The sequence below is a fragment of the Fukomys damarensis genome, unplaced genomic scaffold (assembly GCF_012274545.1).
Source record: "Fukomys damarensis isolate Sample0158 unplaced genomic scaffold, DMR_v1.0_HiC HiC_scaffold_18, whole genome shotgun sequence".
Classification (NCBI taxonomy): Eukaryota; Metazoa; Chordata; class Mammalia; order Rodentia; family Bathyergidae; genus Fukomys; species Fukomys damarensis.
Window position 1 is genome coordinate 34,436,916 of NW_022900930.1, and position 19,962 is coordinate 34,456,877.

General features: G+C 37.2%; 1 protein-coding gene across 3 annotated transcripts in view; it reads right to left on the bottom strand.

Annotated features, from left to right (window-relative positions):
* Positions 1-18,334, bottom strand: part of Clcn3 (chloride voltage-gated channel 3) — an 83,039-nt gene extending 64,705 nt beyond the window's left edge. Inside the window, exons 1-2 of one of the 3 annotated variants that reach the window (XM_010629837.3) lie at positions 17,790-18,334; positions 9,064-9,239 (exon numbers count right to left, since the gene is read on the bottom strand). In XM_010629837.3, the coding sequence (XP_010628139.1) occupies positions 9,064-9,223 (160 nt within the window). In that variant the 5' untranslated portion in view covers positions 9,224-9,239; positions 17,790-18,334. The remainder of the gene's footprint in view (positions 1-9,063; positions 9,240-17,789) is intronic. The other 2 variants (XM_010629839.3, XM_010629840.3) reach the window with 2 other exon arrangements.
* Between the last annotated feature and the right edge of the window lie 1,628 nt (positions 18,335-19,962).

Genomic DNA, 19,962 nt, shown 5'->3' on the forward strand with positions numbered 1-19,962 from the left:
CAAGAACCGCAGAAAAACAAAGAAAAAAAAAAAAAAAAAAAAAAAAAAAAAAAAAACCAAAAACAAATGGCCATCTATCTCTAAGCCAAGGAAAGGCCTCAGGAGAAATTAACCTTGCCAATGCCAGAAGTATGAGAATATAAATATGATTCAGCACTCTAGAGTAAAGCAACCAAGAATTCCAAGGACTGCCACTCCAGCAGACAGCGCACTCAAACCCCTGCCCTCACCACACCGGAAGCTGATGAGTCCAAACACAGCTAAGGAATGAGGACTGCAATCAAGATACTATGGATTCTTTTATTGTGTCAAATGGTTATGAGTTATTTTGTTTTTTAATTAATAGTTTTTAACCTAAAGATAGTAAGTTTGATGAAAAATATGTGACCTTTAAAACTGTTAAATGAGAACTGGAGGGACATCCCCTCACGCTTCTCTTTGATGCCTGTCCGAAAGAACTCTATGGAAACCCTGGTACCATACTTGACTGTGGGGATTTACACAAAAAGAGATGTATTGTTCAGATAAAACTCAAATATGGTTAAACAGTTCTAATGTGATCAGAAGTACTGGCAATTGTGATAACTGTAAACAGGGACAATGTAACCCTTTAAAATTTCATATAGCTTGGCCTTGAAAAAACAAGCTGGCTACAAAAAATAGTTTTTCATGTTTATATTAGATATCAATCAACTGCCAGGCATGGGCCTCGGAGGTTAAAAAGATGGATTCTACAGAAAAAGGTCTGGAAGAGTCCCCCTCCAGAAACACAAAAAGAACTCCTGCGCTGCAGGTAATAACAAAATATATTAAAAGGTCATCCAAAGAATTATACAAGAATAGATATGATGGATTTAATTGATGGAACTCATTCACTGCTGCTATAGGCAGACCAGGAATTTAGCCTCTGATGGCTGGATTTGTGCACCTCTCACCACGATGACTTATCAGGCAATTGGTATCATGAGTGACCTGCCCTTAGAGCCAATAAAGCTTACTATGTACCCCTTACTCAGCTACCCTTTAGATATAACCGGTATGAATTCAATGAGGGTAAGGAGTTACCCCAAAAACAAAGGCAGGAATGATACAGAAAACTTTTATAAATAATTTTAAAACCTACAAAATGTTAGGAAAATGTAAAATGACTTCTGCTGTCTCTTACAGCAATCTGCTTTGTTTAGTTCAAAATTAACAGACACTGGAGGCATTGACCATGAATTGGGACATCTGGCCTCATCCCTAACCTTGAACACCCGCTTCCTGTGCACTAGAATAGATAGCTACACAAATCCTGAGGTAAACTCCCTAACTACAAGGAATTGTTACATCTGGGTTAAAGTGAACTGTATTGTTACTGTAATTTGTACAGAGGTAATATGAAATGAGGAAATGAACTGTAACCACCTGAATGAGATCATGGTTGTAAAACCTATAAAAGAGGAAGCGGCAAACCAACAGGAGGTCGATCACTGTACTGCCTTTTTTAATGCAATCGACTTTTGCTGGTAAAATAAACTTTTTATTGTTTTACTTCCATTCAGCTTGTCTCTACGTGCGTGTTGCTTAACAATCCCTTCTGCAACATGACTACTTCCTGAAACTATCCAGGTTATCCATTCCAAGATACTCTAAAATACGTTTATGAATACAGATAGGTAATCAATGCCTTACACAAACTGAGCATCCCTTATTCAAAATGCTTGGGACCAAAATGTTGCAGACTTCTAATTTTTTTTTTTCAGATTTTAGAATATCTGCATATATGAGATATGCTGAGAACACAACTCAATTTTATTTCTTTTCAGTACTGGGGTCTGAACTCAGGACCTTGCACTTGCCAGGAAAGCACAGCACCACTGATCTATATCCCCAGCCCATAACTCAATTTTAAACATAAAATTCATGATGTATACTGGATATACAAATGTAAAGGTAACTTAGACAACATTGTAAATAATTTTGTGCACACAGTAGTTTCACAGTATGGAATTTTCCACCTGGAACATCATGCTAGTGGCTGAGAGTTTCAGATTTTAGGGTATTTCACATTTTTCAGATGAGGAGTGTTCAACCTGTGCCAAATAATAATAGTGCCCTTGTAGAACTGTTAGGTCCTGTGATATGACAATGGGATACTGGGATATGACAATGGATATTACAACAAAGCCCTGTGAAAAATTACTATTTATTCTAAGCAGAGTCCAAGCATATTTCACAGCTACATTAGACAGTAACCACTTTAAAACTACTCAGAAACTTATCTTAGTCTCAGAAATAGGGTGTCTGCTCAGCAACAGGTTAAGTTTTTCTCTGATAAATACCATAAATCATTTCATTAAGTAGGTGTTATGGTCTGTGTTTACACTTCTCCCAAAGCCTTATGCAGATGGGTGGGTCTTTCTTTCTTCCAGAAGTAGTTGAATCTGGAATGTATGATGCTGGGGTTAAGGGTGTATGATTACTAAATCACTGCATGTGAGTGATTAGTTTGGCAGTGCCCTAATCCTGGTAGTCTGGATGAGACTTTTTTTTAAAAAAAAAAAAAAAGACCCAGTGAAGCTCTCTTGTTGCCTTTGCTACCTCGTGCGCACCATGTTGTTTCTCCTCTGTGATGTCTGTGATCCCAGCCTTGGAGTTGGCCAGTTATGGACTGAAACTTCTACCAACTGTAAGCCAAGTAAATGCCTTCCGCCTTAAACTTTGATGTCAGAAATTTTGTTTCAGCAAGGAGAGAAGAGTAACTGACGCAGTAGGTTTTCTTACTCACTTGTTGCTATAAAGCTCAGAGGCAAACTGTAGTCTCCCCTTAGAAAGTATATACTGGTAGCATTTTTAATAGGTCTTATCTCCTCATTTCATGCAATTTCAAGTTGTTTTCTCTTCGCCTCATCACTGTCAAATATTTATGTTAATGAATGGACTGTATCAATCTTTATAAGCTGCTTTACTTTTCTTTGGAAAAACACATTATATATAATTAAATTTAAATGATGATTTTACCTAACACTTAAAAAAAGGAAGCCAGGGCCAGGGATTTAGCTCAGTGGTTCCACTGCTTGCCCCGCAAGTGCAAGGATCTGAGTTTGATCCCCAGAATCCGCCCCCCAAAAAAACCCTGGCTAATATGAAACCACTTAAGAGTTAGCTCAGTTTCTTGATGGTGATGTCATAGTGCTGTGTCTGCAGGACCAAGGACGGGACCCTGTACTACAACACGTGTCTTCATTTTAAAAGATGCCCTGTTAGATGGCGAGCCATGTTTTGGCACGGTCATTCTGCAACACTTTACCAGGATTTTTCTTTTGAAATTTCTCATAGAGAATTTATGACTACCTCATCCAGAAGGAATATGAGGTGAATAAAGTTATTAATGCTTAAGCGTCCCTAATCCAAAATCTCAACATCCAAGATGCTCAAAAATCTGAAACTCTGTGATATGACATCAGAAGAGGAAAATACTATATCTGACATCATATAAAGGGTCACAGCCAAAACACAGCCACATTAAAAGTACTGCATAAGATTACCTCCAGACTTCGCATATAAATGAATTCCATGTTTAAACTGGGGTACTTTACCCAACATATTTCTTAACATAAATGCAAATATTACAAAATCTAAAAACATTCAAAATCTGAGATACTTCTAATCCCAAACATTTCAACTAAGCAATACCCAATCTGTATTTGGGAAACAGACTAAAATAATTGTAGTATCTCTGTATTCCATTGTCAGTTATTACATCCCATTAACACAAATTTTTCAAAAATTAGAACATTTCAAGTATTTCCAAAGTTTTCTTTTTTAAGGTTAGCTACAGATAAAAAATTGAAGCAATTATCAGAGCGCCCTCTCAACTCTAAATTCCTCTCAGTCTGTACACAATCTAGAAACCTGGGATTCTTGTCGCTGACAAGCAAACATTTCCAAGAAGATAAAAAATAGATGGGCTTAAAATTTAAATTCAGTAGCATAATCAAGTTATCAATATAAATTAACTGTTAAAAATCTATTTCCTTAAACATGTTTTTGACTATAATTTTAACCCCTCAGTCAATCTCACTAACTTACTTCTACTGAGAACAATATTAAGAATCATTCTAATGAATAATGAGAATATGCTAATAGTCATGCCTCCCCTCCCCCTCTCCTCTCTTCTTTGGTACTGGGGACCTGGCATTTGCAAGACAGGCGGTGCATCCACTGAGCTTAACCCCTGGCCCATGTCCTTCATTTTCAATAAGGTAAGAAACACATATGAACACAACTTCAACAACAAAATCTTGGTCTTTGCAGTGAAAATGTTTGCATTTTCCAAAGAAGTTCAATTGTTGAGTAAAATGACTCACTTGTAGCTACATTTAATATAAATATCAAAATTTTTAGCCTTTGACTAGCTTACATTTTTAACAGATACTATTAATTAGTCATCCTTATTAGGGATAATTTCTATTTTTTAGTGACAGTGTGCTCTGCATAATTTAGGATATATTCTGAGATGGCTGATCCTGCTACCTGCAGGACTGTGGATTGAATCCAGGGCCTTTACACTGAACTACATCTCCAGCCCTTGTTTTAGTTTTTATTTTGAGAAGGTGTTTCACTAAGCTGCAGGGTTTGGCCTCAAACTTTCAATTCTCCTACCTCAGCCTACTGAGTACTAGGGTTACAGGCATGTACCACAGTGCCCAAACATGTTTTTTTTTTTAATCACTGCATATTAGTTATACACACTAGTGGCTTTTATTTCGGCATATTAGTACAAACATGCAACATACTCCATCATCCCCTCATCATCTCCTCTCCCCTCCATCTTCATCGTCTTCTATAAGTTTCTTCGCTACTTCAACTCATGTATTTTCTCTTTCCTTTCCTCTGTCCTCCCCCACTCATTCTTTATATAAGAGGAAACATGCAGTATGCAGTACCTGACTTTGAATCGTAGTTTACTTTACTTAACATAATGGTCTCCCATTCTACTTTTCTGCAGAAGGCATGATTTTGTTCTTTATGGTTAAATAATATTCTACTGTGTATATATACCACATTTTCTTTTTCCATTTTTCTGTTGATGGGCACCTAGACTATTTCCATAGCTCAGCTACTGTAAATTACACTGTAGTAAACATAGATATGCTCTTATCTGTATAATATGCTGGCTCAGGAATATATACCAAGGATTGGTATAGCTGGACTGAATGGTATTATCTGTTTTTAGGTTTTGGAGGAGCCACCATGCTGATTTTAACAGTGGTTTTATCAGTTTACATTTTTATTAACAGTGTAGGAAGGTTCTTTTCCCCCCACATCCTTGCCAGGATTATTTTATTTTTTGGTACCAGGGATCGAACTCAGGACCTTGTGATTGCAAGGCAGGCGGTGGCACCAAATCCCTGGCCCTATTTTTTTCTGGGGGGGGGTGCGGTTTGAGACAGGGTCTCACCATGTAGTTGAGACTGCCCTGGAACTCACTATGTGTAGCCCAGGCTGGTCTCAAACTCACAGCAATCCTCTTGCCTCAGCCTCCTGCCTGCTGGGATTACAGGCGTGCGCCACCACGCCCAGTCCCATTATTCTTCTATATTCCTGATATACATTCTGACTTAGGTGAGATAGAATGTTGGTATAGTTTTGATGTAACATTTCCACAATGGAAAAGATGTTGAACATTTTTTATTATGTACTTAATAGCCATTTGTTCTACCTCTTGAAGAATTCTCAGTTCAATTATTTTACTATTTAGTGATCAGGCTGTTTGTTTCATTTTGGTGTAAAGTGTTTTAAGTTCTTATTATATTCTGGGCTGAGGATTTAGCTTAGTGGTGTTGCCACCTACCTCACAAGTGCAAGATCTTGAGTCTGATTCCCATTACAAAGAAAAAAAAAAAAAAGACCAGTTAACAAAATTTTCTCCTGTTCTGCAGGCTGTCTCTTTACTGTTTCTTTAGATGTGCAAAAGCTTTTTTTAATGCAATGTAATCCTATTTGTTCATTTTGCTATTATTTCCTGTGCTATTTCTGTTCAGGTAGTCTTTGTATGGGCCAATGATTTCAATTGTTTCCCCTATGTTTTCTTCTAGGAGGTTCAAGGTTCCAGATCTTATACCTATGTCTTTGAATCTATTTTGAATTACTTTTCATACAGAGTGAGATCTAATGGTGTAATTTCAATCTTCTGCATATGGTATCCAGTTTCCCCAGCATTATTTGTCAAGAAGCTCTCTATTCTCCAATGTATATACTTGGCTTCTCTGTCAAGTATCAAATAGCTGTAGTTGTGTGAGTTTCTTTTTGTACTTCTATTCTATTCCATAGGTTGATGTCTCTATTTTTGTGACAGTACTACTACCAAAGCCTTGAATTATATTTTTAAGTCTGGAATTGTGATACTTCCAGCCCTGTTCTTTTTGCTCAGGATTGCTTTAACTGTTCTAGTTCTTTTCTGCTTCATATGAATTTTAGGATTGTCTTTTCTAATTCTGTAAAGAATGTCATTGATGCTTTGAGGATTACATTCAGTCTGCAGATCACTTACATTAATATGACCATTTAAAAAGTATTAATTCTGGTGACCCATAAGCATGGGACCTCTTTCCGTCTTCTAGTGTCTTCTTCAATTTCTTTCATCAATGTGTAATTTTCATTGCAGAAGTTTTTCATCCCTTTGGTTAGGCTGATTTCTAAGTTTTTTGTTCTGTTTTGAGTCTCTTTGAATGTAATTGTTTTCATGATTCTTATTGGTACATTTTAAAAAGCCATCAATTGTTTTTAATGTGGACTTTGTATCCTCCCACTTTGCTGAGTTTGATAATCAGATCTAAAAGTCATATGGTAGAGTTCTTAGGGTCTTCTAGGTGAAGGGTCATACTGTAAGCCAAAAAGTATACTTTGACTTATTCCTTTCCTACTGTATCCCAGTTGTTTGTCTGTGAACTTAGAGTCTTCAGACTAAACTACATCCCTAGCCCTTTAATATTTTAAGACAGGGTCTTACTAAGTCACCCAGACTAGGTTTGAACTTGTGATCTTCCTGCCTCAACCCATAGCCCTTTTAAAATTTTTATTTTGAAACAGGGTCTTACTATAGACAGCTAGGTAGAAATATTACAGGCAGTCAGAAAGGGCTAGGCTCTCAAGGGAGTCAGTGTAGAGGATGAAAACACATTACAGTTGTGGATGGAGGTACATCTATTGAAGGCAAGGCCTCAAGATAAAGACAGAATGACTAGACCTACATACCTCCCCAGGGGATAAGACAATTGGTATCACATGGTCCAATGAAGTCTAGACAGACATCAGTCACCCCAGAGGGTGACCAAGACCCACCGATCCATCCCTTCCTAAAGAAGGTCTTTGTTTTTTCCATGTACAACTGCTATGTAACCTACTTTCCCATTAGATCAGTATTACCTAAGAAGATATACTTGTAATTTTATTGGTTTGATCACAGTTTTGACCCATGTTGTATCCATCTCATGATTTTGCTCTATAAAACTTCCATGCTTGTTGGCAACCCACTTTTGAGTCCCTTCTTGTCTACCAGGAGCTCTATATATAAGTTTTCCTACTCTTAAATTCCATTCTTTCTTTAAATTTATTCTTCAAATTTGGGTAACACAGACTCATATATCTGATGTCTAACAGATAGGGAGTTACATTTATGTCCCCTATATCAGTCTCACTAAGTCACTAAACTGCCCAGGCTGGGCTCAGACTTGTAATCTTCCTACTTCAGCATCCCAGAATGGTGGGATTACAGGCATGAGCCACCACATCTGACTCTTTTTCCTTCTTTCTCATGTATAAATGTTATAATTAAAACTTCAGGTACTATATTGAACAGAAGTAGTGAGAACAAATACTCTTATCTCATTGCTGATTTTAGAGAAAACTGTTTCCATTTTCCCCACGATGTTGCTAATTCCATTCCTGAAATTAGGCTGATACCATTTTTGAGATTAGTAACTGTAAACCTCACAGTATATTTAAAGAATAAGCTATGTAACAAATGTACTGGAGTTAGCTAAGTCCAAAGCAGTTTCTCTCTTACAACCTAAATCCTAACCCAGATGCTATGTCTGAGTTCCGGAGCTAAATCCTTTGCATTAATAATACTAGAAAAGCTACTGACAACTCATTTGAATGCTAACATAAAAGGAAATTGTTTATGTTAGGAGGATACAGTCCAATGTAGATAAAGAGCAAGTCACACTGGGGAAAACAGGAACAGCTACTACCTTACTGAGTCTCTTTCAATAGCCAGTATCCTAAGGATTCTATGGACTTCATTTATGTGTCAAGACTTAAGTCTCAGAATCATTTAAAGGGTATTACTGAAGCATATGTTCATGAAATTTATAGCAGCACTATTAGTAATAGCAAAGAAAAAATGTTTCGTCAGAATAGCTAAACTGCAGTATATTTACACAATCGGATGCTATATAGCAATAGAAATTTATAAAATATTGCTATATGCCACAACATAGATGATCTTAAAACACAAAAGAAATCAGAAATAAGAATATATATGATTCCATTAATATACAGTTAAAATACCTGCATCTAAATAGAAATCAAAATAATGATTATCCATGCAATTGAAAGGGAAATAAAAATCTGGGAGTACAGGTTTCATTTCTTGATTGAGGGACTGTTGTATGAGTTGTGTTCACTTTGCAGGTATTCATCAATTTTCATATCTATGCTTTAATGATTGTATACCTCTATTATGTTATATTTAAATTTAAACATTTACCTGTATGGAAGGATGTTTGGGAGGGGTGTTGAAAATGTTTCAGAACTAAACAGAGTTGGCTGTTGTATAATACTGTAAACAGAAGTGGTGAGAACAAATAACTCCTGTCTCTTTCCTGATTTTAAAGAAAATTGTTTCTAACTTTAAAACACCATTGAAACATACACTTTAAAATGGTTGTTTATGCTGTATGAATTCAACTTAATTTTTAAAAACTACCCTGACAGTCAATCCTAATAAACAATGTATATTTTTATTGGTAGGTATTCACAACTATAAATACCGAGTTATAATGCTAAACTTACCAACTGCTGTGTCACCATCTAACAAATTATCATCTTCAGAAGTCTGAAAGTCCATAATAACACCTGCTCCATCTAAAAGTTCCTCATCACTACTTGCACTTGTTATACTGTTGTAGCTGTTTCTATAGTAGCCTCTATGGAACAGCTGCTCAGACTCCATTTAGCTCTCTGATTATCTGGAAAAAAGGGGGAAAAATGGTTTTAACATTTTCCCAATATATAAATATCACCTAGTTTAATATCACAAAAGAAAAGCTTTGATCTACAATAACTACCTTTATTTGTTAAGTTTGTAGGGTTAATAATTTTCTTCTCACACAGCTGTAAAAAAATAAAAATTTCTTCAAGTAGTGGTATAAAACAATTCCCATAATCAAGTAAGTTTTTAAAATGTAAAGCAAAGAGATGCATTTACAGTATGTTACAATTTATGTGGGAACCCCCACCAAAAAATGGGGGGGACATGATTGCCTGTATGTATGTAAACTGTGGGACATTTCCAAGAAATTTGCCACAGGAAAGGGAGCAAGATGACTGAAGTACTAGATTTGAAAGGCAGACTGTCCCTCTTTAGTAAATTACTAAAAATTTTAACTTGTTTCTCTGTTCATCATTTTAAAATTCAAATTTAAATCCTCAAGAGCACACAGTCAAACATTTGCCATGTGAAAAAATAAAAACTGGTTATAATTTTCATTCTTTCAAAGCAGGTAAGCCCAGTCAGCATGTTATCATTATTCTTACTCACTAAAAATAAAATTACCCTGAAATAGTTTCATTTTTAAAATATATCTACTTATTCAACATAAAAACAAGAATTCAGTATCAGTCTGTTGACATTACAACAGACTTGAAAAGTACATGTGGTGTAGGACTTGAAAGATAAGCATAAAAGCAGTCAAACAAGTAAGACTGGTAGAACAAGCCTGATAAGATAAGTCTGGGCAGGTACATTATATAAAATGAAAGGAATGGAACTAAGCATACTCCAGTTCTAGTGCTGAATTCTTGTAATGAATTTCAGTAATAAAGATTTGAGATTGTTTGAAGACAATCTCTCGTACTCAGTAAAATTTGTAAATTTTCTTTCTGCATATGAAAAATAACCTCAAAGAACCTTCACAGTAAAAATGTATCGATAAAGTATAGTTGTTTTTTAAAAAAAACATTACTAATAACTATCTTTTTAAAAAAGTTTATTATATAAACTCCTCCAAACTTGAAGATCACATCAAAGAAGGTGACATTTTGAGAGGTCCTAGACAGCCACCTAGCACAATGGCTGGCACAATGTATGGGCAAGAAATGCCAAACTCTTTATTCATTAATGAGGTACAAAAAAAGAAATCATGCCCGGGATTTAGCTCAGTGGTTCCGCCTGCCTCGTAAGTGGAAGGACCTGAGTTCAATCCCCGGTACCAATAAATGAATGAATGAATGAATGAAATCAGTTTGCAGTAAACAAATGCTTTCTGCAACAGTATGAAACTGGTCTTGTTAGAATATCCAAAACTTAGAATGTAAGTTGCAAAGGAAAACTTAAACATTTATTGCTTTGCAACTTATGAATGTCATATAGTTACCACTACCAAAGACAACCTAGGACAATACACTAAGATTGTCAGAGTATTAAAGCAGTAAGTACAGTTAAGTGTTAAAAACACGAAAACATGAAAATAACTGTTCATGCTAAGAATTTTGTAGTTTGAGACAACCAAGTTGTTATGACTCTTTAAAATGTAAACATTAATAGTTCAAGAATCAAGGGTAGTGGGTGAGGGAGGGAAGGAGGGAGAAAGAGATTGAGAGAAACTTCCTGGATCAATTAACATTTATAGCATTAATGAATAACAAATGTATAACAAATGCATGAAACATCTCTACTTGGTTGTTGTATGAGAACTCAAATTCAACGAGACCTAAACTAAATAACTATTTGCCTTAAACTTGTTTGTCCTACTTCCCCTATCTCAGTGTGCACGATCACTCATTTATCTAATAGCCAAACTGAACACCTACCATATCCAGGCACAAAGTCAGGTGCTAGAGTAATGAACTAGATATGATTTCTGTTCTCAAGGCAGTGAATGTGACCAGTATGTAACTACTCTAAGACATGACAAGCATCACAGGAGAGGTATGTATCTGATAACACTGACAGGAAGTAAGCAAGCTGCTAACCACCTGTGAACAATTAACATGGACAAAGTTAACTCAATATTGAATTAAGGATGTAATAACCACGCTAACTATGAGGTGAAAGTCAACAAAGGCCACAAAAGAAAAAAAAAATGCAAAAGTGCACTCAACAACACAGATGCAAAATAAAAACCTGCTTGGGGACTGGAGAGTAGCTAGAGATCACAAAGGGAGGGGAAAGGAGGGGCTCATATATCATGCTAAGAAAATTGTAGGTTCTTCTATGCCTACATGGAGTCATTAATTTTTAAGAGAAACCACATGATCAGATATGAATTTAGCAAGCCAATACTAACAGAAGGATGGAAGGCAGATTCAAAAGACAAGAGATTGAGGAACTAAAGATAGAAGAATTAGATGAAGTAGGCCTCTAAACAATTCTAAACATGAGCTAATAGGGCACAACTGAACCAAGACATAGCAAAATAGAGAAGCAGAGAGTTTTGATAAATGTTTAAGAAGACTCGATAAATAATAAAATGTAGGGAATGGTAAAGAAAAAGAAATCAAAGATGTACACTAAGTTCTGACCTTACTAGCTGACTGAAAAAAATTGTTGTGTTCTTCAACTCTCAGGACTCATGACCAGTGTGCTTTCCAATATTAGGATTACACATTCAGGGTTCAGTTCCTATTTATGTTTTTTTTTTTTTTTTTTTTTTTTTTTTTTTTTTTTTTTGGTACCGGGGATTGAATTTGGGTCCTTGCGCTTGCAAGGACCGCCACCGAAACACTGAGCTGAATCTCCAGCCCTTTCAGTTTCTATTTAAAGTCAAACTATAAAGAAGGGCATAGTTACCTTCAGAAAATGGATATTAGCTCTCAAACTGCAAACGCTAAACCGCATTCCACCTGAATTTGGGGGTGGCCACCCGAAAAAGGTGGCCTAAGAGACTCACAGCCCAAGACAGGCATACTATAAAGGAATCTGGGAGGAAGTGAGGATCATAGCTAAGTTCCAAATATGTCCATCAAATATCAGTCTGCACAATAAAATGAACAGAAAAGTAGATCACAATCTGGGTGAAAGACTTAATGAAAATCCTCGATGTCAGCAACTAGAAAGATGGAACAAAAATCTTAAGAGCAATGATGTCAGGGATGTAAACAACTCATTTAATAATTTGTATGTAAGAAGCATTCTCACTTAAATATTTTGATGTTTGTACTAGGTACTGGTGACACATTAAAATGTCACAATTTTGTTATGAATTTCAAAATAATTCTGTATTCATCTATTAATGTTTATAGGACAAGTACCAAAGTATCAGAAATCAAAAAGTATTTTTACTGAATTAATGCCATATTTGTATAACACTTTCAGCTTTCAGTAAACGTCAGCATAAATTACATTAACAGTGTCCTCAAGGGAGATGTTGTAATATTTTTCTACACATTAATATATCCTTATAATAAAAGCAGTATATAACATGTTACAGAAGACAAAAGAATAATTATAAAAACTCAAAAAAGGGGCTGGGGATTTAGCTCAGTGGCACTGCACCTGGTCTGCCTGCCTCACAAGAGCAAGGTCCTAGGTTTGATCCCCTGTACTGAAAACAAAACAAAACAAAAACCTCAGAAAAGACCAAATTTCACAGTGACTAATGACAAGAAGCTTTTTTTGGAAGAGATACTCCTGAATCAGAACTCAAAAGATAAGTAGGCTTTTTATGGGACAGAGATGGGAGAAGTTATCTGCAGCAAAATAAATGGCCTGAGTCAAGCTATGGAGCTGAGACATCAACAAAAATATTTGTAGGTGAGAATGTGCAGAGTACTAGCCCTGGAAAAGGCTTCATGGTCAATAAGTTAAAGCAGTCTGTCACATTTCCATCTAGAATTACAATTAAATCTAAGATTCTGGGAAAAACCTGTAGTTCTAAGCTGGAGCATGGTGGTGACAACCTATATTCCTTGCACACAGGAGGACTGCTGGGAGTTCAAGGCCAGCCTGTCCTCTATACAGTGAGTTCAAGGCCAGCGTGGTAACATAGTGAGACCCTATCTCAAAAGTCAAACAAACAATACAAAAGAGCCTGTCGGAAAAGTTTCTCAAATTTAGTTTTTCAGGGAATGACCCACCCCATGTAATACTTGTTAATATTCTACAGTAGTAATGTTCTTAAGCACATCCTTTGGGATTCCTGGCCTAGCACATAAAGCACTAAAGCTGACTGGGGGGTTGGTCAATCCCAAAAACCTAACCATGAGAGAGGGTGAACAAAGGAATAATCCAAAGCTGGCTTCTGAGAAGAGTAAAATGGCATTTCTGTAAGAATGTACCAACAAGGTGAGACTAAAGACAAAGATTCCACTTAGCTTTGCAACTATTCCAATAATAAATAATAATGGGGCTTGGAGTGTATCTCAGCAGTAGAGCACCTGCCTAGTATAAACAAGGTCCTGGATTCAATCCTTAGCACCACAAGTCATCATGACTATCACAGACCTAAAGCACAGTGAAAACAAAAAGAACATATATTCAGGTGTCACAGAGAAAATGAATAAATCTGGATTTAGGAGGAACAGAGAAAGGTACGCATCAATAATTGTAAAGTCAGTTTCTTCCTCTTTTTTAGTGAAAAGACTTCTTTCTAGAAAGTGGAAAGTCAATATAAGAAGGTAGCTGAAAAAGAAGGCAGAGGGAAAAATAGGTGGGCACAATGCATATGTGATGACCCCAGAAAACATGGATAGAAATATCTTTCTAGCAGTCAGTTGGAACGATTGAATTCCCACCAGGAATATGTGCCATATTCTTTTTTCCCATCTAATTTCACACTGCAGGAGATATCTTTTCTTCTTTTTATAACCAAATAATTACAACATAAATTGAGAAAGCAGTAAATCAAAAAATTGGCAATTATTTACTAATGACCTATAAACAGAATAATCAATCTTTATTTCAAAGTAAGTGGAAAATGGAAATTATGTGTATCATACACATGTTCTGAATAGCCTACATAATCTGAGATATATGCTGGGCGTGGTGGTGCATACCTGTCATCCTAGCACTCGGGAGCCTGAGGCAGGAGGATTGCTGTGAGTTCGAGACCAGCCTGGGCTACATAGTGAGATCCAGGTCAGTCTCAACTACATAGTGAGACCCTGTCTCAAAAACCAAAAAATAAATAAATAAATAAATAATCTGAGATATATAAAACTAATGAGACATGAAAGATATTATTTATATAGTAAAGCAGCGTAATATTTTTTAAAGTATATACAAAGCACTCAAATTTAATTCAAGGGCCAGGGATTTAGCTCAATGGTGCCCCCACCTGCCTCACAACTGCAAGGTCTCGAGTTGATCCCCGGTACCAAAAAAAAAAAAAAAAATTTAATTCAATATTTCAAATAACTCAAAAAGCATCTAATCTACAGTCTTTTTTTGAGGCAAATTCAGACCTAAAACTAACAGAAAAATAATAAATTAGCAAAGACACTATGATGGCATATTCAGCGTATACTTTGATGTGGATTCCAAAAGAGTCAAACTCAGAAGCAGAGAGTAGAATAGTGATTAACGGAGCCTGGAAGGTGAGATGATGACAAGAGGGGAAGTTGGTCAAAGGGGAGGTACACCAGTTAGATAGAAAGGATAAGTTTCAGTGATCTATTGTACAGCATGATGACAACAGTTAAAAATAACATTAAAATAATATACTGCACAAGATAGAGTGGCACAGTCTGAGGCTGAGGCAGGAATATCACAAATCTGAGGCCAGCTTGGGTAATTCAGCAAGACCTTGACTCAAAATAACCGAGACTACAGCTCAGTGGTAAAACACTTGCCTAGTATGCAAGGTCCTAGGCAAGGTTGGATTCCCAGTAACTAACACACACACACACACACACACACACACACACACACACAAACACACACACATAATGGCAATTCATCTCAAAATTGCTAAAAAAGTAGTTGTCTTCTCACAAAAATAACAAAAAAGCTGACGTGTAGGGGAGTGATGGATATATTAGCTTGATTTAGTCTTTCTAAAACATACACATTTATCAAAATACCATGCATTACTGCATAAATACACACACATAATTATTTATCAAAAGTAAAAACAAAAATTGGGAAGGGGGAGTTCAGTGCTAGATGATTTCTAAAAGGACAAAGGAATAAAAGACACAAATATAAGACTTATTAAAAATTGAAAGAGAACAATAATCCACTGGTAATATACTGTGAATGACTGAGACTTTAAAACTAGGTATGTTTTCATGACTTTAGAAGACAAACTGTTTCCCTAAGAATAACAAATAAAATACATTTACTTAACTTACTTCCATTCAACAAGGTCAAGCAATACAGATGGGGCACTAAGATCATCCTTTATTTATTTTTGGGACCAGGGATTGAACTCGGGACCTTGCGCTGGGCAAGACAGAGAGCAGCACCACTGAGCTAAATCCCTGACCTCTCGTTTATTTTATATTTAATTACCTTAAGAATAAAAATATGTCAGTTTATAAACAGATGTGAAATGGTCACATAAAAGGCTTATTAAAGTAAGACTAACACTATTTATCTTTTAAAAACACTACGGTCAATCCACCACCTGCCTTGCAAGCACGAGGACCTGAGTTTGACCCTGGGTACCAAAACAAACAAACAAACAAGTACACTACTGTCAAGAGTTGCTATAATTTGACAATACTGTTATAATAAAAAATAAATGAACCTATGGCATCATATCTCTCATTCTATCTTTTTCTCTCGAATTTGAATCAGTAGAAATTGCAGCACTGTGCAGTCATACTCTACAGTACTACCATACTCTTGTTCTGAAATCATACTGCTGGGCCTCGGTCTCGTTTCTGACACTTGTTGTAAAACAATGGGCAAGTTAATTAAATCCTGTCTTCATTTTCCGTATCTGTAAAATGTGAATAGTGAAAGTACAGTACCTAAAAAAAGTACAGTACCTATTTCGGGGAATTGGTGTAAAAATTAAGATAATCTATAAAAACTGCTTTGCTTAGAAAAGGCTGAACCATAGAATGCAGTCAGTTCTTAACATTATATCATATTATACATTTCAGATCCCTGCTGATAAGTCTGACCACAAGCTAAGCTGGAGGTTCTACAAAGCAGTGATACTGGCCAAACACCACAGGATACTGCTTTGATATACGACTCACCACAGAGATGAAATTTGACTTCCTGAGTGGTCTAAAAATTTTTACCAACATGTCACAACAGGAAATGGAAAACCTATCACTGTCATGATCTAGAAAATCACCAAATTTCTAACATAAACCCACAGCCTCAATAAATCTGTTCCTCTGAACTGCACATATCCAAAACCAGGTTAAATATTTACATTCCTGATAAGTTATATACGATTGTTATGTTATATATGATTGACAAAACATGCTAAAGTACAATTTCCATTATTATACCTACCTTCACACTGACTTGTTAAAAAAGTTTTGACCTGTCATTCAAGCAAAGTAACTGAGGTGGGAAAGGGAAAGAAAAGGACAGGAGAAGAATACACGCTGTGACAGTCTGTAAACAGTAGCTTTCCCTATTAACAAGAGGTCGTACAAACAAGTACAATTTTAGAAAATATCTACAGTTAATACACACGGTTTTTTCAAGCCATAAGACCCAACAAGAACACAATTAGTAGCAGCAGCAGTAGCATCTTCTAAAAGTCTACAATACCTACACAAGCATTGAAACTCCGGTGTACTCCTGAACTACGTACTATTTTGTGGTGACTTGCAAAGGCATACAGAACTGACAGTTACATTATTTCCATATCGACCTATTCAGGAAAATAATTAAATGAATTCTTTATGAAGGGAAAGATATCTCTGGGAAGTCAACGAACAGTAACATAAGCTACAACAACGCCACAGGAACTGAACTGCACAGCTCTATAAGTTGATGCTTGAAGGATTGAAGTTTTTAATTATATATACATAGATAAAGATATAAAGGTATGGTCACTATTGATTCAATTCTTGTGAACAGGGTTTTTTTCCCAAAGGAAACAAATGTCAGGCTCTATTAGGTATCATGTAGATGTAATTATCTTCCCTGTGTTCCACAATTTTCAAGTGCCGAACAAATAAAGCAAACCACATGAAAAGTTAATTTCTGAGACCCTAAGGTAGTTTCTGGTCCAACAAGTTTAACATGAAAACACAAATATACAAGTAAAATGGTTTTATATACCTACATAAATTTTAAAACATAGAAAAATGGCTATTATCTTTAAATATGGGCAAATCTAGGCAAACTAACACCCACTCTGCAAGTTCAAAATTAATTTTTTCCTGGTACCGACTTCCATTCTATGCAAAGTTCCTTCGACGGTTCCTGAAGGAAACGAGTGACATTTTAAAGAAAGTACGAGGGTATATACGTAACCAGGATGGGTTTAACATCATGTAGGTACTAGGTTGGAAGAATCAACACGAGAGCCCTAGCTTCACGGATGACCCAAAATCATCTGTGAACATGACAGCTAACGAATCTTCGCTGGTAAAACGCAACTCACCTCGCAGCTCAGAGGCATAGCAAAATCGGTGGCTGTTTTTTGTGCTGCCTTTGGATTCTGCATCTGTTTCAATCCTAAAACCTAGCTACCCTGGGAGCTTCGCTTAGAGAAAGCTTGACACAACGAAAACTACAGCGATTTTCTACTGAAAAGGTTACGTAAATTTTGCCAGGTGGGACTCCCCCCTCTTCCTTCAAACACGGAAGCAACATTAAATTAAATCCGCTTGCTTTGAAGGACCCTAGAGTCAACCTGCTTCCTCTCCAAAATTAAAAATAAAAAACCCCAACCTCACTTCCTTCTCAAAAGATTTAAACTGAATCCATGGTCCAACTCGGGAGCAAAGTAGGATGGCTTTCAAACCACCACACCCCGCTTCCTCATTTTCCAGCCTGATTCCGGGTTGCGGGCGAACTAGGACTGAGAAAGGGGCTGTGCTTCCGGACCGGATCGGACCGGCCCTGACCCACAGAAAGGCAAGAGAAGGGGCAGGAGTCCGGAGTCCGACAGGTACGTCGCCAGCGTCGACGCGTGACGTCACCGCGTTGACGTGAACGGCCGTTTAGCGTCCTGCCGCCCCGGCACATCCTCCTCCGGGTTCTCTCCGAGGCACGTCTGCGCCGATTGGGCAGTGTAGAGACGGGGGTGGATCGGGGCTGGGCGGTAAGGAGGAGGAACCCGCGAATTTGGGAGCACCGGCGCTGGGGGCCGAGCAGGGTGTGAAGTCCTTTCTCAGCGCTTAGGTCACGTCAGTCACGCGTTCCTCTGTGCGCCGCGGGTGACCTCGCAAAAGGACTCGACGCGGCCGCGGTGGGGAGGCCTGTTCCGAAGGGCCTCAGCGCTCTTTAAGCTCGAATTCCACTCTCTAGAGATCACTGCGTGAGAGCAGCAAGCTTGTGAAACATCAGCTTCGGGCTCGAAAGTGAAAGCAAAAGCAGTAGTGGAAGGCCGCAGGCTGTCAAATTTAGATGGAGGGACCTCGGCTTTGAATTTAGACCCACACCGGTTGGTGCCTAGGCCTGTAGGTCAAGGCCGGTGTGCAACGGTGTCACGTTCCTTAGATGACCAATCGCACGTTTTCAAAAACGTTTAGAAATTAAGTATTTTGGAGAAAATTATAAGCTGATGTTTCTACACGTTCTAAATTATTTTTGTTGTTGGTGTTGTTTTTGGTACCAGGGATTGAATTCAGGCCCTTGCTCTCGCAAGGCAGGCGGCAGAAGCACTGAGCTAAATCCCCGGCCCCACGTTCTAAATTATTCATTTTTTACTGTGTATTTATTGCATTTCTGTGGTGTCACAGAATCCTGGTTCTCAAGGTGTTCTTTGCCGACTGTGGGATGGGGTGGGTGTCGATGCAAGGGGAGAATGCTTGGCCACAGCTGAGCTAGCCAGTTAGCTGGTGAGCAGGTGAGACCTGTGGGGACAGTATTGGTGTTGCCCCTGGGTGACAGAACTAAGACCTGTGAATGTCAAGTGTCTCCTGGCTATCTAGTAAATCATGAATATATATAATGCTTAATAGTAACTCAAATACTACTAAATTATAATACATACAGCTTGTATATATGTATTATGAATCGGGTGTATTTTGGTCTTTACAGCTTTTCTATAGACATAAATCGATAAAAACAAGTCTACTTGTAAATCTGGTTTGTGTGTGTGTCTCTGTGTGTGATATCACACACAAAGACTGCACACAAGACTGCACAACTTTGTTTCTTCGCAAGAATTTGTTTGCCATAAAATTAATGGTTTCTGGCATATATACCCATCACACTAGTAGTTCTCAAGCTTCACTTTGTATTAAACTATCAAAGGAACTTCAAAACAATAATCTTGCTTAGGCACCACTCCTATAATTTTGTTTTAATTATTCCAACGTTGGGCTTAAGCGTCCCTATATTTAATTCTTCCCAGTTGATAATGTCAGGCACTGTCAAAAACACTGCATTAGACTTGGAGCAGTATATTTAAACAATGTGCTATGTGCTAGCTTGGTGAATAAAGAGTACATCTGTGAAAGGACTTGCTCTGATTGCTCTGGGGTTTTTGTCAGAACATCTGGTAATGTTAAATTTCCCCTTTTAAAGATTTGGGTGGAACACGTTGGAAGATCTCACACACAGTGAGACCTTGCAGGTGCTTGAAACATTCTACATACCTTAATGTG